This window comes from Sarcophilus harrisii, chromosome 3, assembly GCF_902635505.1.
Source record: "Sarcophilus harrisii chromosome 3, mSarHar1.11, whole genome shotgun sequence".
NCBI classification, from domain to species: domain Eukaryota; kingdom Metazoa; phylum Chordata; class Mammalia; order Dasyuromorphia; family Dasyuridae; genus Sarcophilus; species Sarcophilus harrisii.
Window position 1 is genome coordinate 417,566,352 of NC_045428.1, and position 20,609 is coordinate 417,586,960.

Genomic DNA, 20,609 nt, shown 5'->3' on the forward strand with positions numbered 1-20,609 from the left:
TTAATTATATATATGCTATTATTGGATTCAAGAAATATATGTGGCTTATATTTTGTTGCAGAAATACAATTAAATGCCCAGGGGATCCCATTCCTTCCCATTTCCTCTTGCAGACTGCTGCACTATTATCATTCATCATTACTTATCTTCAGTCTATTCTTGCCTGCTTCTCTATTATCTACAAAAACATGCTCATCATGGCTCTACAATCCTCAAAAAAATCATTCACTTAATCCTTTCATCCTTACTAGTTATCATCACACATCTCTTCTACCTTTTGTGATTATTTGAGAAGGCCATCTAATTTTTCTACTTCTTCCTCCTCTACTTTTACTCTTATTAACTCCTTTCAGTTTACTTTTTGATCTCATCATTAAACTGCTCTCTCCAAAGTTATCAGTCATCTCATAATTATCAAATTCAATGCCTTTCCCCTCAATCTTTTTCCTTCTTTAGCTTTCTGTAATCTTTGACATTCTCTTAGCTTTGATAATCTCTTCTCACTAGATTTTTAATGACACTGTTCTCTACCATTTTACCTTCTACTTTTGTGTCACTCCTTCTCAGTCTCCTTTGCTATATCTTTTTTCCAGGTTTTCCTTGTGAAAAGTGGTTGTCCTTGTGAAAAGTGGTTGTGCTATTTCTACTCCTCTGCCTTCCTTCAGGTTCCAGCAAAAATTCTATCTTCTACAAGGTTATTCTGATCTATTTTATTATTATTTATTACTAGTACTTGCCAATTATCACCAATTTATCCTGTCTAGAGCTTGTTTGAACATAATTGTTTTTAAGTTGTTTCCCTTCTTAGATTGTGAGTCCTCTGAAACAAGGGACTATCTTTTGTCTTTATCTCTAGCACTTAACACAATGCCTGGTCTATAATTGGTATTTAATAAATATTTAGGGACTTAAAAACTGACTGATTATGTTATGTCACAAAGTCAAAGTAATACATTAATTCTCTAGTAATTAATTCAATGACTCATACAAATTGAAGTTCTTTCATTCATAAGTTAAGCATAACATAAATAGTTTGAATCATAGTCCAAACTCTTCCCTCATTGTAGTGTCTTAACCTTAACTTTGTGCTTTTTCATGTGGGAAAAGCAATTTCTACTTCATGCTATTTTACAGTAGTTCTGAGCCTGAAGTAGCAATGAAAAAAATATAATTTAACAGTTGTGTAGCTATAGTTCAATTTTTTTATTAGACTTTGATGTAATTTAATAGCATAGAAAATTATGCTTGCAAGTCTTTTTTAATAAGAAACAAATTGTTTGGAAGATTATAAAAGTAAGTTAGTACATAAAATGTTTTTAGACTCTTTGAAAAACTAGTAGAGTAAGGAGTAGTTTGGTTTATGAATTTATAAGGAGAAAAATTTCTGCAGGTTATTTACATTTTTATTGGCACAACTTTGCCAAAATGAATGAAATAAGGAACTGTGAAATAAGAGCAATATCTTCTATCTAATAAGCAATAGAGGGGATATTAAGAGTATGTTTCTATGTCCTGTCCCCTCCCCCCCCCAACCATATGCTTCCTCCAAAAAACTTATTTGGCCATCACCAGAAATGCAATCGAATCTCTCTACTATTCCCAATAACTTCCTAAATCCTTATTGAAAAACTATTAAAATAACATTACATAGTTAAAATCTAAAAAGCAATGAATTTAAAATTTGCATCTAGATAAATTTCCTGTGGTGCTAAGTTAAAGTCTTGCTACCAGTTTTGATTTTAATTTAGATCTTAAAGGAGCTGTAAGTAGTTCTCTTAAGTGAGCTTAAGAGAGAATGCTACTTTTGGATTTTGCCAATATCATGTAGCAGTTACACATATCCAAAATGCAAATTAATTTCTCTAGTGGTGAAACTAAAAAGTCTGTCTGAATATATTCCTACTGAATATTCCAAGTTAGTAGAGAAAATGACATTTTCTCTGAAAGAGGAAAAGAGTTTCTTCTACAAAGAATCAAAGAGGGGAAAAGAAAGGCAAAGTGGTATAATGGGCCAGAACTCTGTACTTGAAACAAGGATTCTTACAAGGTGTTAACTCAGTGGAATTGATAAGACAATGGTCATCTAGTTTAGCATGGTGATTAATAGTTCTCTAGTTCAGTATGATTGAACTAATCTTACAACAAATAATGGTTCTCTAGTGATATAATGATTGGCTCATACTCTAGTATGATGAATGGATTTAATTGTAATAGAGTATTTAAGAGGTCAGAGTCAGACCTAGAGAGGACTCAGAGACAGACTCAGAGAAGACAGAGGACTGGAGGCTGGAGTTCAAGGTCTTGGAGCCAAGGAAAGGCATTCACTCCATTTCCCACCACTGTGGTGGCTGATCTGTCCCCCACTGAGACCAAGGTTGGTCTGAAGGGCCTCCAGAAAGGTAGCCTAGCGCCAGATAGGGAGACAATAAAGAATTTGGACTTTATCCCTGGCTATTCTCATGGTGATTACTCAGTTGAAATTCGTTTGGTTGGTCCAAAGACCTCCAGAAAACCAACCAGAATACTACAGAGAGGAATTATTGCCTTTGTCAAGAGTCGGAGAGAAGAAAATGTGACACCCAGAAATTTGAAGGCCCAGTAAATGCTTAGTGCCATATAACAGATAGGAGGCTTTCACTGAAGAAAGAGAAGCTGGGGTAGGTCTGAAAGAAGCAGTTTCTTGTATTTCCAGGAAAAGTACTATAGAGAGTGGAGATATGGAGACGTATTTCCACCAGCTGAGAGGTAATTCTGCAAAGATCAGGGAAAGATGAAAAGAATAGTACTGGTTGATGAATCCCTACTCAGGGGTATCTAGGTAATTATTTGTTAATTCAATATGAACAATAGGACCACTATTTTCCCCTGTGGCACATGCTGGGATAAGTTGGAGGGCATCTAAATTCTTGACAAAAAATGACAATCTAAACATTTCTGATGATTCATATAGGAACAAAAAATACTACCATTGCATGTTAAGACAATATACTTATGTGAGGAACTCCATAAAAAGAAGAGTAAGGAGGTACAGGATGGAAAGTATTTGGGTAAGGATCCACAGAAGACAAAGAAAAGCAATATTGTCATGGGAAAACATGACAGAACACATAACCAGGAGGAAAACACATGAGAAATTTGGGGTATATCATAAACTTGCATAAAGGCATGATATAGTGGTAAAAGGGGACTTTAGTGATACAATTACTCGGACTTCTCTGGCAAAAAAAATAGCTGATAAAGTCTTCATTTTCAAAAGTTGGGAGTTAACAGAAGGTAAAATGCCATTCTGTATTCAATTCTGCACAATAAGGAAGGATAAGTTACTAAAGTAGAAATGATGGGAAGTAGGACCATCAGTCATAAAGGAGGAGAAACAAATTGGGCATATTGTCCATGCTCACTCTAGATTTTGAGAGACCAGATTTAAAAACAAAAAAAAAAAAAAAAAAAAAAAAAAAAAGATTAGGTAGTGACATCACAGAGAAGAGGCATTTGATCCTATTTATTCTCAGAGGGTAGAACTTAGGTGGAAATTGAGACACATAATTCAGCTTAATATAAAAAATAATTTCCTAGCTGACAAAACTGACAAAAAGTGGAATGGGCTGCCTGGAAAGGTCTGGCGATATTCCCTTCCATGTCTCTCCCTCCATTAGATGTTTTCCATCAGCAAAGGATGTATATAACTCTTCCTCTGTAATAGCATAATGAAGAATGCTGTCCAGGTAAAAGGCTGAAATAGGTGAGCTCTCTGGTCTTCAAATTCTGTATTTTGTACCCACCATACACCTAATTAGCAAGTGTTCAAAAAGTGCTATTTATAATTGACACTTGCTACTGAAAGACTACAACCATGCTTCTGGTACTCAAAGTGTTTTTTTCTCATTTCCCAGAATTCAATAGCTACTGTTTTTGTGATGAGACCTTAGAGATAGGAGGGAAGAGCAGTATAATAAGTAATGGAGACTATTCATATTCTCCCTATACACTGGCAGGAGTGGTGAGAGAAGGAACTCCATCTTAGCTGGCACAAAATAATTGGGCACTGAAATGAGCCCACTGCTGACAACATGAGGGAACAAGAGCAGCAGTTCTAACACTCTTATCTCTCATTGTTCTAAGGTATCAGCTTGACCTGTGGCAAAACAGGCACTTATTTCCTTAAGGGAGTAGTTTTAGTTAATAGCTACCTGACATCCAGGTTAGAATGCCACGCTTGGAGTCAGGAAGCCTCATCTTCCTCAATTCAAGTCTAGTCTCAGACACTTACTAGATGTGTGATCCTAAGAAAGTTACTTCACCCTGATTGCTTTAGTTTCCCCATCTGTAAAATGAGCTGGAGAAGGAAATGACAAACCACTCTAGTATCTTCACCAAGAAAATCCTAAATAGGGTCATGAAGAGGCAGAAACAACTGAAAAGCAACAATAAAAAAATTAATGACAAGGATAACAATAATAATAAATACTTAAATTATTTAACTGTTAACAAAGTACTTTATGTATTTTATCTCATTTGATCCTCATAATAGCAAACCCAAAATGCAGGTGCTATTATTATTTCTATTTGATGAGAAACATGGGACTAGGAGAGTTTAAGTGACTTGTCCAGGATCAGACAACTAATAATGTTTGGGGTATATTCAAACTCAATTCTTCCTTTCCTCAAGTCTAATTCTGCTATAAATTTACCAGTAATCCACATCTTCCTAGCCTTATACAAATAACATCTTAAGCAGTGGAAATTGGAGCATCCAAACAGAGCAGTACTTATTGCTTATACATTCTGGCCCACTGGCAAATTAGGCTAAGTTGTAGAGACAAGTAATACTGGATTTGGAATGAAATCTCCTGGGTTCATATTCCTACTCACTATTTGTGTGACTTTATGAAAATCATTTAACCTTTCTAGGCCTTAGCTTACTCATCTTCAAAATGAAGAAGGTTGTCTGGATTATCTCTAAAGTTCCTTTTAGCTCTGACTCCTGATATGACATGCAATCTTGAGAGGAGGAAGGCAAAACATGCCTATTGAATTCATTACTTTCTTCTGAACTTGTCAGATGTGGCCTTTATTATACCACAGAACACACAACCATTAGATACCTCAACTTGTTCATTGTTCCTTTTCTTCCTTCCTCCCATTTCCCTCTTGCCACTTCCCCTAAATCATGAAGCTTTTAACATCCTGCTATCCATTAGCATAAATAAAATCATGCTTTTAAAGTAATGAGTTTTTAATGCTATATTTAAAATAAAACTACATTGTTGTAATAGGATAAAAATATTCTTGGGCAATGAATAGGTATTAAACCTTAAAGACAATACTATTCTATTGCTGTGGTTCCCTGAAAATCAATTTTGTTAACCAGAGATTAAAACCAGAGATCCCAGCATGAGCTACATTCTACCTCAGAAGTTTTCGGTCTGGATTTCTATACTCTCATGTTTTAATTCATTTTCCAGTTGCTACTGGGTTCTAGATGAAGATATGAAATATAAAAAGATAAATTGCCATTTGAGCTAAATTCTGTTTATATGATTGAATGGATAACACTATCCCAGCTTTTCTCCATATTATTCTGTCTTTATATATCTGTTAGTATTAAATGTCATATAACTTTTATACCTTAGATCAAAGAGTACTGGGCTAAAAAAGAGCAAAAGTGGCAAGAAATAGAAAAAAGAGATCTTCAGCGCCTGGAACAAGTAAGGAGAATATTGGCTGAACAAGCAATTAAAGACCAAGAAAGGTAAAAAAAAAAGACATAAAAATGTGGAGAAAGGATTGGTTGTTATTATAATTTTAAATATATTCTATTGTGATGTGTTAGGATAGAGCGAGGACACTTACAATAGAGCTTTTTATTATATAGTACTGTTTTTTATTGTTGTATGACATTTCTTCTGTCCATTCAGAAGTTTTTATTCCAGTATATTCAGAGCATCAGATATAAGGCTAAAGTTTTTCAATTACCTCCCTGAGTTTTCTTTGTGATTCCAAAATAGTCCTGTTTCATAAAAAATGATTTTTATTTTATGCATTGTTTTACTTTATTATTGACATGACATAGGATTATTATTCCTGTTATTGTAGTCTAAAAAATAAACCACATATCTGATATAATGAACTCTGAAAAATTCCAAAGAAAATTCAAATAATTATTGAATTAATATGCTACATTAATATTTTTTAAAAGCTGTACTCCAGTATCACATTTCAATGAATTTTACTATTAAATTATGAGTATTATACATCAAACATGTTTATCCATTAAAACAAAGCACTATGTATTTGGATATTTTTAATATTTGGTATAAATAAATACACAAAATATTTTTAAAAAGCATAACATATATTCTACATATTTACTGAGACACTGCAAATATATTTATCTGAACATATAACTTGTTTAACAAAAGAAGTTTTTTTTCCTGAAGGCTTTCACAAACTTTGTATTCTTGGCTTCATTCAATATAGATATATGGTGCTAACGTGCAACTGTGCCACAAAATAATTATTTTAAACAAAGAAAGAACATGAGCAATCACTAATATTCAGGAGATGTTATGGGGGCATCGAAGAATGGATAAGTAAAGCAGCATAGAAAACTGTACTCACTGACTTGTGAGCATCACATCTAGTCATTTACTTCATTATGATAAATTTCATAGGAATGTTCTAATTCTCTCTCTTTTTTATTTATTTAATAGCCTTTTATTTACAGGTTATATGTATGGGTAACTTTACAGCATTGACAATATTCAAACCTCTTGTTCCAATTTTTCCCCTTCTTCCCCCCACTCCCTCCCCCAGATGGCAGGATGACCAGTAGATGTTAAATATATTAAAATATAAAATAGATACACAATAAGTATACATGACCAAACCGTTATTTTGCTGTACAAAAAGAATCAGACTCTGAAATATTGTACAATTAACTGAAGGAAATCAAAATGCAGAGTGGCATAAATATAGGGATTAGAATTCAATGTAATGGTTTTAGTCATCTCCAGAGTTCTTTCTCTGGGCGTAGCTAGTTCAGTTCATTACTGCTCCATTGGAAATGATTTGGTTGATCTCGTTGCTGAGGATGGCCAGGTCCATCAGAACTGGTCATCATATAGTATTTTGTTGAAGTATATAATGATCTCCTGGTCCTGCTCATTTCACTCAGCATCAGTTCGTGTAAGTCTCTCAGGCCTTTCTGAAATCATCCTGTTGGTCATTTCTTACAGAACAATAATATTCCATAATATTCATATACCACAATTTATTCAGCCATTCTCCAATTGATGGGCATCCACTCAGTTTCCAGTTTCTAGCCACTACAAAGAGGACTGCCACAAGAATGTTCTAATTCTCAAACAAGTATCTCCTACAAAACTAATAGCTTGGCCCTTGATCATTTCTTTATCAAGTGGCCCTTGACCACTTTCTATATACAGTTTTCAATAGAGAAAAGTAAAAGAGATAGTCAAAAAAGTATTCAATGGGCAAGTCATTTAGCACCACAATATTTTGTGTTTGTGTGTGTATGTGTGTGTGTGTGTGTGTGTGTATGTCTTTAGTGACAACCCAACATCTCAGAGAGAGGGAAAATAATTGTCAATAGCATATATCTTCAAGATAAAAGCATTTAGTGAATTTATGAGGCACATGTATATGTATACATATATATATAAATATATATGTGTGTGTATATATATATATATATATATATATATATATATATATATATATATATATATATATTACATAAATATCCAGAATGATGAAAATCAGCTTTCTATAACAAAGGAAAGTGTTAAGCAAAAAAAAAAAAAAAAAAAAGGAAAAAATTCCTAAGATGTTTTATAATATTTGGTGCCTATATGAATATAATACTAAAGTGTTTATACTGGGAGAATGTTAAAAAAAAATGAACCTTTGTTTCAGAGAAAAGTTTGGCGTTATTGCTGCAAAATTTTTCTAATTCTATTACTTTATGAGCTTATTAATGTGGGTTAACTCTTCAATGGTATACACCACAATACATTTATGGTGACTCATTCTATGTGATTGTCCATAGATCTACCCTGTTTTCTGGAGAGCTTCTAACACTGTGCATTTTGTGTTTATTAGAGCAAAACTCAGCCTGTCCATCTGAGATCCCTGATTGTTCTAAAATCACTGATTTACTTCCTTTTCTAGTCATACATCTCTGTGGTGACATTCTCTATGTCACTTGCTCTGTGCCATTCTTCATTATATTGTTCATGCTTGGCATTCAACCTTTGGATGAACTCTTTAACTTTAATTCTCTAAAGACTGCAGTATTTTATCACATGGCTCTATAGCTTTAGTGGAAGAATATGAATGTTAGAAAGATGCACCCTTATTTTATGAAGAAGCTTGTGCTCACTATAAGCACAATTTGCAAAATATTATTCCTATGCCAATTTTGGGCTCAGTTCAATGTCCATTTGCTGCATCTATCCAATATTTATTATTTCAGACCTTCAAAATTTTTTCCACTCATGACTGGAGAAATTTTTATGCAACCTTGGATATATAGGCATTTAAAGTAGGTATACAAATCAAACATTTACTATAATAAATCATAATTTTGCAAACAATTTGATGAACCAGATCTATAGGTTGTCCATCTAAAATATATAATAATCTACATAGTATTTCCTTTTCCTTTATTTCATAAGAAAGTAGGTTTATAATTGAAAAGGTCCTTTAAAGGGATCTATCTAACCTAACATCCTCGCTTTATAGGTGAGGAAACTGAAGTCCAGGAAAGTTAAGTGTTTTAGCTAAGATTATACAGGTAGTAAAATGTCAGAGAAAGAACTAGTATCGAAGTCTCCCAATTAGCACTTTTTACTATGACATGTTATCTCTGTCCTCCATGATATTGCAAGATTATTTTGGTGCGCATTCATCTTCATGTATTATATGTATTGGGCATTATATGAATGTACATCAATAATATTACACTTTTACTGTGTTTGTCTCTTGGAACTTGATGAAACAGTGGTAAAATGATTTATATAAGGAGAGCTGAAAGGTCAATACTGTCCTCACTTCTTTATACTTTTCTCAGTGGTAAAGGGGCAAAACAAAACAAAAAACTAAGACATGCCAGTTGTCAACAATATTGTGAATAAAATGAAGCAAGAAATTTCATCATAACAGGATTAAAGAAAAATACTGCTTTCAAAATGAAAAAAAAAAGCTAAAATTTTGATGAAAAGAGACATTAAGTGTTACCTTGTCATAGAATATAAGAACTGTATAGTACCATAAGGCTTCTATTCCAATTCCATTATTTTACCTAGGAGGAAACTAAGGCCAAGAAAGTTTTAAGTGATTTGTTCAAGTTCACATTACTAATGAGACAGAGTTTTCAACAGGAATATAAATATTAGGATATTTAAAACAAAAGTTCCTCTCCATTGCTCAATGTGTACCTCATCTTGTGCACCCTTATTACATAAGTTTTCTCCCCTTCCTCTTTGTTTATTCCCTAATCTAGTCTTTTTTTTTTTTAATTTCTTCTCTTAAGGCCAGGGATTAGCAAACTGTGGTTGATAGGCCCAAAACACCCAACCCCCATCCAGTTTTTGTATGATCTTTGAGTTAAAACTATTATTACATTTTTGATTAAAAAAAATCAAAAGAAGAATAATATTTTTGACAAATGAAAATTATATCAATTTCACATTTCAGTTCATAAATAGAGTTTTATTGAAAAATAGTTTTTTTAAAAATTTTTTTATATATTGTCTGTACATGGCTGCTTTGGGCAGCTGTAGGATAGTGCCAAACCTGGAGTCAGGAATCCTCATTTTCCTCAGTTCAAATCTAATCTCAGATACTTACTAGGTGGATGAACCTAAGAAAATCACTTCACCCTATTTACCTCAGTTTCTCCATCTGAAAAATAAGCTGGAGAAGGAAATAGCAAACCACTCTGGTATCTTCACCAACAAAACTCCAAATGGGGTCATGAAGAGGTAGAAACAACTGAAAACAACTGAACACTAAAAACTAAATGACTGCTTTATCATAACAATGGTAGAGGTGAATAGTTATAACAGAGACTGTATATGCTTCTCCCCTTAACTCACACTTGCTGTTTGGTAAATTATAATTGCTCAATATTTTTCATATGTTATGGATATTGCTGTAATGCAACATTTTATTTTTTTAATTACCAGTGCATGCTCATTATGTCAAAACAAGCAAAGTGGACTTTGAATGGCATACAATGGTTTTATAGTTGTGCTAAAGAATGTAATATTCATTGATATTACCAGACTAAGTACTGATCATAATATTCAAAACTCAAAAGGGAATATCTTATCATAGCAAAATTTTTTGACAAAATATAAAAAAATTAAAATGATGTTACTACTCAAATAAGTTTCTGAGTGGCTCATTTTTAATTCCAGCAAGAAAAAAGACATTTACCAATGATAAGTTGATTAAATCATGCAACAGCTAAATGAATGTGTCTAGACAATATACATTGGTTTAAGGTTATTAGCCTTTATTCTCAATTAAAATCTAATGCTCATGAATTGATATCAGTATTTGGTAGTATCTACCTATATGGAAAGACATTTTCAAAGATGAAATACATAAAACCTCATTATCACAATTAAGAAAGGAGCATTTGCATTCAATTTTGATGATAAGAAACACTAATTTTGAACTCCAATTAAGTGACATGTTACTTGTCTGTTATGATTCTTACAAGATGGTAAGTCACTGAAATTGATAGAAACAATGCTTATGTATTTAATTCACACCTTTAAGAGAGTTCACACATTAGAGTTCACACCTTTAAGAGATGATATATAGGGAGGAGCTCCCACAACCCATCTAGACTTCAGGAGATTCACAAGTCAGAAGCCAACAAGCCCACTCTTTTAGAGGTGGAGTCAATTCATTCCAACTTTGACCTTTGTGCTGACTTGAGACATTCAGAAGAAGAGAGGCTGAAGCTGGAAGAGACAAAGGACTAGCAGCAAGAGCTCTCAGAATGAAGGAGAGAGATAGGCCTCTAAGAAAGCTAACTGGGCTATTTTGAAGGAGACAATAAAGGATCTGAACTTTTAACAGCTGGCTGCATTTGAGGTGATTATTGATTTGAACTGGAAGGAAGGCTGCCTCTAGAACCCCCCCAAGAAATCTGCTCCCAGAGAACAATTATATTTTAGAGAGAAGAACATTTCACTTGTCCCACCCAAAACATTTTATTTTCTCATTAGTTGACTTGCATTAATTTTTTTTAATAAATTCCATTCATTATTAAAGTTAGAATTTCATTAATACAAAATTTGTAGAAATTTGTTTTCTTTGTTTTAACAGTTTATGTAGTTAACTACAAAATGTTCTTGATTTTGCCTCTGTGCCATAAAGCCTAAACTATTTACTATCTGAGCTTTAAAAATATAGTTTGGTGACTCCTGCTGGAGTTCACTAAAACAGAACAACATTACTCCCATTGAGAAATTAACTCAATTTCTTCCATTTATCTTGAAGACATTGGTTTCAGAAGAGACATTTATTTCTTTTTTCCTTATTAGAATAAAAATACTTCATTATATAGCCCATTCTCAAATGAATTTATCTTTTTAGGCTCCCAAATTTGCATTTCAAACATTTCATTCAGCTCCTAGTCTTTTCATCAGAAATTCTTGAATGTTCTCTAAAGTTTTTTCTCCCCTTATCAATTCAAAACAATCACCTAACCAAGTATACTAAAATAACTCTGAAAAAGCAAATATTTAATCTCCTTGTCAAGAAGAAAGGAATGACATCCAAGGGCAATACCAGTTTGGGGAATGAGATTATTCACAAAATATGGAGGATGACAAGAAATTATGAGGCATAGCATTGAAGCAAAAGCATTGAAGGGGAAGAAAACCTTCAGAAATTTTGGTGTGAAGTCCAATAAATTCATATTTCCCCTAGAGCATTTTTAGCTGAACAGAAGAAAGAAACACTTAGGCATATAATGGGACAGATCTGCCAATATTTCCTTAAAATTTTATTTCAGTTGGCAGCAACAGTGGAATACCACTGCATTGAAATTCTACCATCTCAGGAGTCAAAATGCTAAGTAAAGAATTGGGAATATTACTTAATAAGATTAAAATAGGAAGAACAATTGGATATAATTGTAAGGATAATTGTGTAGTAGAGTCCTGGAACCAGATGAAGAGAAGTTAATTCACTGTAAAAAGCTTTAGATAGGTCAAGAAGGGTGAGAACTTTAAAAAAAAAGCAATTGGGTTTATTAGCAAATGGTTCATTAGTTATCTCAAAAACAAATATTTCAGGCAAATGGTGAGGTTAAATGACAGATTAGAAGGAGTAGAGACATTTATCCTTCTTTTATCCCTGAAATGTGGGCATGCTGCATTGTTCTAAAGAATTTTAGATATTCTTTTCTTTCTAAGCTCTTTTAATGGTGATTTCATTTGTTTCTAAGTCATCTCAAACATTTCAATCCCATAAGTGTACCTCAAATCTTTACCTCAACACAGAGCTCCAGATTTATGTTTTAGAATTTCTAGAACATTTTACCTGTATGTCCCTCAATATCAATTTATCTGTAAACGACCTTTTCATTTTACCTCTCCAATTTCTTTATTTTTATTTATTATATCTTATTCTTTATATTATTATTTATTATTAAATATTATATTTGTTATATTAAAATGTAATACATTGATTATATTTTATTTAATTTTATTATATTTATTATTACTACCATCTTTCCAATCACCCACGCTTCTGACTATGGAAATAATACCGGTTTCTTCCCTCCCTATTGTCCCATGTTTCCAATATAATTACCAAGTCATCATTTCTACTTTCCCACTTTCTCTGAGTATCTTTACTCTCACTAAAACTGTCCCATGTCAAATAGATTCAGTGAAATAATGTATATAAAGCATTTGCAAATGCATGTCTGCGGTGTAGAATGATAGTTTTTGTAATATGTAATATTTAAATTTCTTCTTGCCTACTCATTTATAATAGCCTCCTGGCTGACCTTTCTATCTCCTATTTCTATCCCCTATGGAGTAATACATACGTCATAGCTACTCAAGTTGTTTTCCTAATGCACTGTTATAATTGTGACCAATGCTTAGCATAGTGCCTGCCACATAATAGGCATTTAATAAATGTTTATTGGTTGATTGATGTCATTCTTCTATTCAAATCCTTCAGTGCTTCCTCACTGTTTACCAAATAAACCAGAAATTCTTGGTCCTAACAAAAGCTATTCACAATGTTGCTCTAATCTTATTATACAGCTTTGATTCATACTATTACCCTTCATGTACTCTGTGCTACAGGTAGACTAGACTTCATCCCACATTCTCAATCTGTCATGTCTTCTTGATCTCCATTTTATCACACCATGCTCTAAAAAGAACTTTGGCCCTACCATCACCCATCTCCTCCTGTTGCTGTTTCTTCCTCTTACCTTTAAAACCCAAATTTGATGCAGAGTCTTCCAAGGATTTTGCCTTTTATTCTGTAATACTCTTCCATATATCATAGTTATTTGTCCTAACCAGAATCACAAAATCATATGTATCACAGAATTTGAGAATTGGAAGAAACCTCAGTGGCCATCTTGTCTAACCCATTCTCAAAATTCCTTTAGATTTTAAGATGCTTGAGATCAAAGGCCTGTGTTGTATCTCTTGTTGTATCACTAAGCATCTAGCACCAAGCCTTGTTCATGGAATATATTCAATAAATACTGAATTGGAATTGAATTCATAGGATAAATAATCAAAAAAGATCTTATTTCCCCTGTGTTTATCTACTTATTTCTCAGATCTTCCTCACTTCCCACTAAATTTTTTAGTGTTGTAAAGAAATCACTCCCTCTTGCCTCACTTTTCACTGGAAAAATCTGATATTCTGTCTTCAGATAATATTTATATCAATCCTCTTAACAATTTGATCATTAGCTGTCTGTCCCAGAAAATGTCAAGTTTAGTTTATTCTTGATGTTAGCTGAAAAGAATAAAATGGAAACCCACATTCTTCACTAGAATAAAACAAACAGGCATAGGCTAGGCTATTTGGTAGGTCACTTAATCTTTTGGGATCTCAGTTGCTTCTTTAAAATGAGAGAATTTTCTCTAAAGTCTCCTGCAAATTCTAAATATTTGATCTATGACCTATATGTGCAGGTGTTCTATGAAAATCTGTGCCTGCAAATAATTATAGATCCAAAGTGTGCATATAAAATGGGAAATAGAAAGCACTTTAAAAAATCATTCTAAAAATGAGAAATGAGTTCCATAAAGTTTTCAATAGTACTCTTGAAAAATGTAGAATATCTTTGGCCATGATTTAAGGAGTTCTACTCAGGAAAACTCTCTGAAACATTTCTTTCTGACAACTAGAAAATATGTTCATTTTTAATCATACTGTGATCTCTCAGAAATTTAATTGGTTAAAATATATGTTTGCATCTGTGAAATAAAATTCAAGATTTATAAACATTTTGTCTTCTCTTTTTAGGTGTATCTTTTATTTTAGAATGAAAAGACTTGAAACAGTTTTAAAGTTTACTACTTTTAAAAAATGAGATAGCCTCAAGGCATTAAAAATCCCTTATTGTTTTGGTTTCTTTGCTTTACTTTTAAGTTTATTGTTTCTAGAAAATCCAGAGGGCAGATGAAATTTCTTGAAAACTAGCAAAATGTGTGCTTACTAAACAAAAATATTAAGGGTGTCCTAATTTTTGTCTGAAATTAGTCTGTATTAGTCAGGCTTCAGTCTCTTTTCCTAGTCGATAATTCTATATATTCCTTCTCCCTAACATGCTTCATTAGGACATCCAATCAAAATGCTTCCAAAGTAAGAGAGAACATCTTCCAAGAAATTAATTAAAATATATTTTTTGAATTGATATAGACAGTCATCAGGAGTATTTCAGGTTGAAGTGCAAATCCTCTATTTGGGTATGCCAAGAAAAGCATTTGTTCAAATTAAACAATCTAATGTCCTGCCTGCTTAAATATAAAGCAGTTAGCCAACCTTCAGTTTCTCTGATCTCATCAGTAAGGAAATTCATTTCAACTTAATATATTGCCTAACTACCTACAAAATATTAAGGGAAATGAGTGTTTTGTATTGTTCACATATTTGCCTTACAGCATTTACACAACATAACTTTGTTGTTCTTATACTCTTGAGGACTCATTAAGAAAGGCCTCCTTGCCACTTTACCATCATTTGATCACTTGTTTTACTTTTGATAGAGGAAAGAGTGATTAATCTTACTGATCTCCTTTGCATAGGCTTCTTTCCTACTGTCATCTCAGAACTACTATGATGGTACATATAACCTTCCTGAGATGCCTTCTTTGCTACTTTAGAGACAGCAAGGTGGCTCAATGGGTAGCTTCTGGACTTGGAATCAGGAAGGCCTGATTTCAATTCCCACTTCATATACTAGCTATGTGATCCTGAGCAAGTCACTTAATTTCTGCCTTCCTCACTTTTCTCAAACATAAAATGGAAATAATAAAATACCTCCCTCCCAGGATTGTTGTGAAAATCAAATGAGATATTTGTAAAGTACAAAGCAAGTGTCTGACAATAGTAGACATAATAAATACTCTTCTCTTCCCTTCCTCTTCCTTCCCAAACCAAAACTTCTCTCCTTTCAAACACTCTTTTAATCTATCTGGTCCATGAAAGCTTTGTATACCAATCCTACTGCTTCCAGAAATTCAGGAGCAGTCCTCATTAAAATTGGATATCATCTTGTACAATGTAATAATTTTACAATGCTTACATATTTTCCTGAATTTTCATATAATTTCTGTGGCATTCATCCAGTCCCCCAAACTTCTCCAAGGCCAGGAACTTGTTCTACAGCCAGGTGAATTGAACTCAGCCAGCCCAGCATCAATTAATAATGATGATGCAGGAATGGGGGCCAATAACAACAGCATAGCTTTGCTTCAGTTGCCTCTATCTGCTCTTCATCTTCTTTCTGGTGGTTACTTTACGCCAGCCCCAAGTTCTATGGAGGCTCTAAACCAGTCATGTTCCTTTCATATTTTGCTACATTACTTCCTTGATTTAATATGTCTATTGTAATAAAAAAGTCTTATTAAAGTAAATTAACATAAACCAGATTCCCCTTACAGTGGTCAGGTTGTTTCTTTCCCTTTATATTAAGACATTTACATTAGTAGTTACTGAATGTTCCGTGTTAGATAGATTTTTGAAGTCGAGCTTATCTAGATCTGGTGTATTCCTCACTTCTGTTGGTTTTATGAATCATTTTATAAAGAATAAATGAGGTTGGAGGACACCGTTTGCTTATCTGATGCTATTTGTCTCTCATGGTTCTCCAAACAAATAGCCTATTTCTTCCACTTAAGCCCTTGGTGATTTTTAAAACATAAGCTTTTAAAAAATTCTAATTACTCATACAGCAGGGGTAAAATTAAAGGTGATATAAAGGGATTTATTGCAATTTCTCAGGACTTTGTTTTCATTAGAATCCTGCAGCTATTTCTCTACAAACAAATAGGATACGCCTCTAGCCATGGAAGGTATGGGTGTATTAGCTTGCTAATGAAACACTGGGACACTTCTTAGCCTTTTAGGTAGGACCTTAAATATTTGCATGGTGCTAAAAAATGGCTAACCTAGTCAGAGAAATGGCAATATTTTCATTTAATTCTGGACCTGTGCTGACATAGTTTAGGCAAGTAAGAGGAGAAGAGTTTTCATTTTTTGAGGATTTTAATGAAATGACCTCTGAAGCAAACAGAACTCTAGTACTTTTTTTCCTCTATAAAGCAGTGTTCTTATAATAGTTCTTATTCTTAATTTTTATACTGACTGCACTGGAAAGCACAAACTTGTATGTTTTCTAAAGAAATATAATCCCTATGCTATAAGAACTAAGCATATGAAGTACGAGAAAATGAGATGACCCTTACGGAAAAAAGGGACTTAAGCTAGCTGTAGTTCTAAGGTTAAATTGGCTTTTCTTATCTGCTGGGGTTTTGGGGGGGGGTGCTTGTAAACAACAAGTGAGTTGATAGTTATAGAGTTCCTCTAAATAATAAAACAATGTTTTCCTTTTCTGTCTACTTTTTGTATCTTTTCTTAACAGTGTACAAAAGTTGATGTATTTTCTATTAAAAGTCATTCATGATATTTAAGGTGCTTTGATGCTCAAATATCTATGTCTATACATCTACAAAGTGATCACTATATCCTTTGTAAGTCTTTGATTAGTCTACTTCAGGAAATATAGGTTTAAGATGCACTCTGACACATACATTAATGTAATATTTGTTGTCATTCAGTTGTGTCCAATACTTTGTGACCCCATTTGGAGTTTTCTTGGCAAAGACACTGGAGTGCTTTGTCATTTCCTTCTCGAGCTCATTTTGCAGATGAGGAAATGCAGGCAAACAGAGTTAAGTGGCTTGCCCAGGGTTACATAGTTTCTATGAATCTAAGGTGAGATTTAAACTCAGGTCTTCCCAACTCCAGACCCACCTACTCTCTACTGTGGCAATTAGCTGCTCTAGTGGTAATGCTAGACATCATTATAGCCATCATTAAATCTCTCTCAAGTAAGTTCTCATATAAAATGTGTCAAATGGTGTAGTTTGTGAGTCATTACACCAGCGCAGTTCTTGGTAATATCATGTGTATCTATCTTTTAAAGCCTACTCAAACTACTATGCAAATTTACACCTGTTTATATATGACTAGAAGAAATCTCATAAGGTTCATTTAGTCTTTGTTCCAGATTCTAATCCAGAAGTATAAAGTTCTTTTTCTGAAATAGATTTTTAATCTCCTTCTGTGCTATATTATTATTATGTTAGTAGGTTCTTCTTGAGATCTCTTTCAGATACTTTCTATTAGAAGCTTTGTCTAATGTTAGCCCTTAATTGGGGTGAGCTAAATAATATTGCTATCCACGTTTGAGAGTTTAGTTGAAAACATGAATGCATATCTTGTTGTCCAGTCTAACTAACTAATTTAAGACTGCTTTTTGGTTTCATATATTTTTGTTCCTTTTAGCTACTATGTCTCTTCACTGACTGGTTTATACAACACTATTACTTTTTTAAAAGTTACTGCATCTCTTCATCTGCTGATATATTTGAGATTGTTTTTACTTTCTTGAATCACAAAATGATTCCACATAGATATAGTGCTTAGTTCAAGGCAAGCGATTTTAGGGCATCCCTTTTTATACCTCTTCTTTCTTTGGAACGAGCAGCAGTTTGTCCTGTTATCAGAAAACTATATGTTAGTTTTCTGTTCTTGTAGCTTTTGGTTTCAGGACTGGAGATGCTATGACTGCAAATAGGATTGGCTATATAAAGACTAATATCCTTGCCACTCATTTGCAAAAACTTGGTTTGGCCCATCATTAGTGAGACCTGCATTTAAGGTTTTTGATGTATGTTACTAAGAAATTCACACCTTTGGGGAGGGGGTGGAGGGTGGGAGGGAAAAATCGGAACAGAAGTGAGTGCAAGGGATAATGTTGTAAAAAAAATTACCCTGGCATGGATTCTGTCAATAAAAAGTTACTATAATAAAAAAAAGGAGACCTTCTGAAAAAAAAAAAAGAAATTCACACCTTTTCTCTCAGTTAACTATAGCCAGTTCACATAAATCCAATACAAATTGCTAATGTCTTTGCCATTGACTTGGTATATCAGGACTCTATATTAAGCCAGACAATGAAATGCTGACCTGACAAGGATGGATCCAATACAATCCAATATGAATTTGTTAATTGCCTACCAGTTGGGAGATACAAAGCAAAAAAACAAAAAGCAAAAAACTATCATCACCTTCAGAATTTACATTCTTTTGAAGAGGCAAGTATATGTATAATAATAAGCATATGTATAATAATTTGAGGAAGAAGGAGAAAGCACTAACAATTGACAGAATCAGGAATTATGTCCCATAAAGAGTGGCTTCTGAACTAGTCTTTGAAAGAAGTTTGGGCTTCTAAGAAATGATGGTGAAGGAGTATGTCATCAGATAAGGGGGACATTTGAGAGATGGACTAACAAGTCTAAGAAAAGGCTAGTAGGCCAATTTGCCTAGTATATTGGTCCATGAAAGGGAATAATGTTATATAAGTCTAAAAGGGTAAGTGATCTTGAAAGGCTTGAAATACCAAGCTTAGTAATTTTTATTTTACTACAGGAGCGATAGGGAGCTACTAATGGCTCTTGGGCTGGAGAGTGACAGTCAGATTTATATTTAAGATGATAACTATAAAAGAAGAAAGATTGGAAATTAAAAGTCTAATTAGAAGACTATCAATAGTTTAGATAGCAAATGATGATGGATTGAATTCTGATAATGGCTATGAGTAGAAAATACAGGCTAAATGTAAGAGATGTGCTGAAGGTAGAATCAATACTAATACAAGAAGAGAAAATGGAAAGGTCAAGCATGACTCTGACCTATGAATACTAGTGAATGGAAAAATAATGTGTCCTTAAAAGGAATGGGTAGTTTGGAGTAGTGTTTAAGAAGGATGGTAATGTGTTCCTTTGGGGCATGTTGAATTTTAGATGCTTATCTTAACATGCATTTGGAAATATCCAACAGGCGGTTGATGATACAACAATACAATAACAATATTATTATTGTTTAGGAAAAAGACCAAGGCTGGATGTATAAATCTAAGATTCATCTGCATAAATGTGATAATTGAATCCATGAAAGGTTATGGGTTTCCTACATGAAGAAATATAGAGAGAAAAATGAAAACACACAGGATGTAGTCTTAGATATAACACCCATAGTTAAGGGTCAGGGATAGGGTTAAGTCTAGGGGAAAATATAGACAATGACTTAAAAGATAAGATAGAACCAAGTGAAGAATTTTTTTTAAGGTAGAAGAAGTTTGAGTATGTTTAGAAAGAAGGGGGAAAAGGGATGATGACTGAAGAAGAGATTTAAGATTAGAGCATGAAAAGGGCTCAGTAAAAGGGCAAGCTATTGGAGAGGATAGTAAGGGATTAGATTGAGTGTACAAGAGTGGGATGGGTATTAGTAAAGAGAGAAGACAGTGTATGACTACGTAAAATGAATATTCTCTGCTTTCTCCATCTCAGTGAGCTTATTTCCCTGTAGGCACTTCACTGATATTCAAGCTTCTCTACAGTTCCTATCTGCAGCTCAGCCTGTCTAATCTCCTCAAAGTTTCTGCATCTTCTCTACATCCTTCTTAGAATGCCTTCCTCTCATACCTAAGAAGGTGTGGGAATTCCTCATGAACTAAAAAGAAAGGACTTACTATTGATATAACTTCTAGAGCTAACTCAGTTTTCAGGAAGCTCTGAGGGCAAGTGTGGGAGAGAAGAGGTATTAATTGCCTACCAAACTGAATATATACTGAGTCATTGTGCTAACCTCATTGTTGTATACTGGTGAGTCTTGGACAGACTACCAACACGATTTCAGGGAACTGTTTATCACATTTTGGCAGATTCTGTAGATTTTGAAGATCATCTGGCAAGATAAGGTAGCAGCCACTGAGGTCCTTTCTGGAACTA

General features: G+C 33.5%; 1 protein-coding gene across 1 annotated transcript in view; it reads left to right on the forward strand.

Moving 5' to 3' along the window:
• Positions 1-20,609, forward strand: part of CCDC148 (coiled-coil domain containing 148) — a 279,517-nt gene that overhangs the window by 229,761 nt on the left and 29,147 nt on the right. Inside the window, exon 12 of the mRNA XM_031960644.1 lies at positions 5,634-5,752. Coding sequence (XP_031816504.1) covers positions 5,634-5,752 — 119 coding nt within the window. The remainder of the gene's footprint in view (positions 1-5,633; positions 5,753-20,609) is intronic.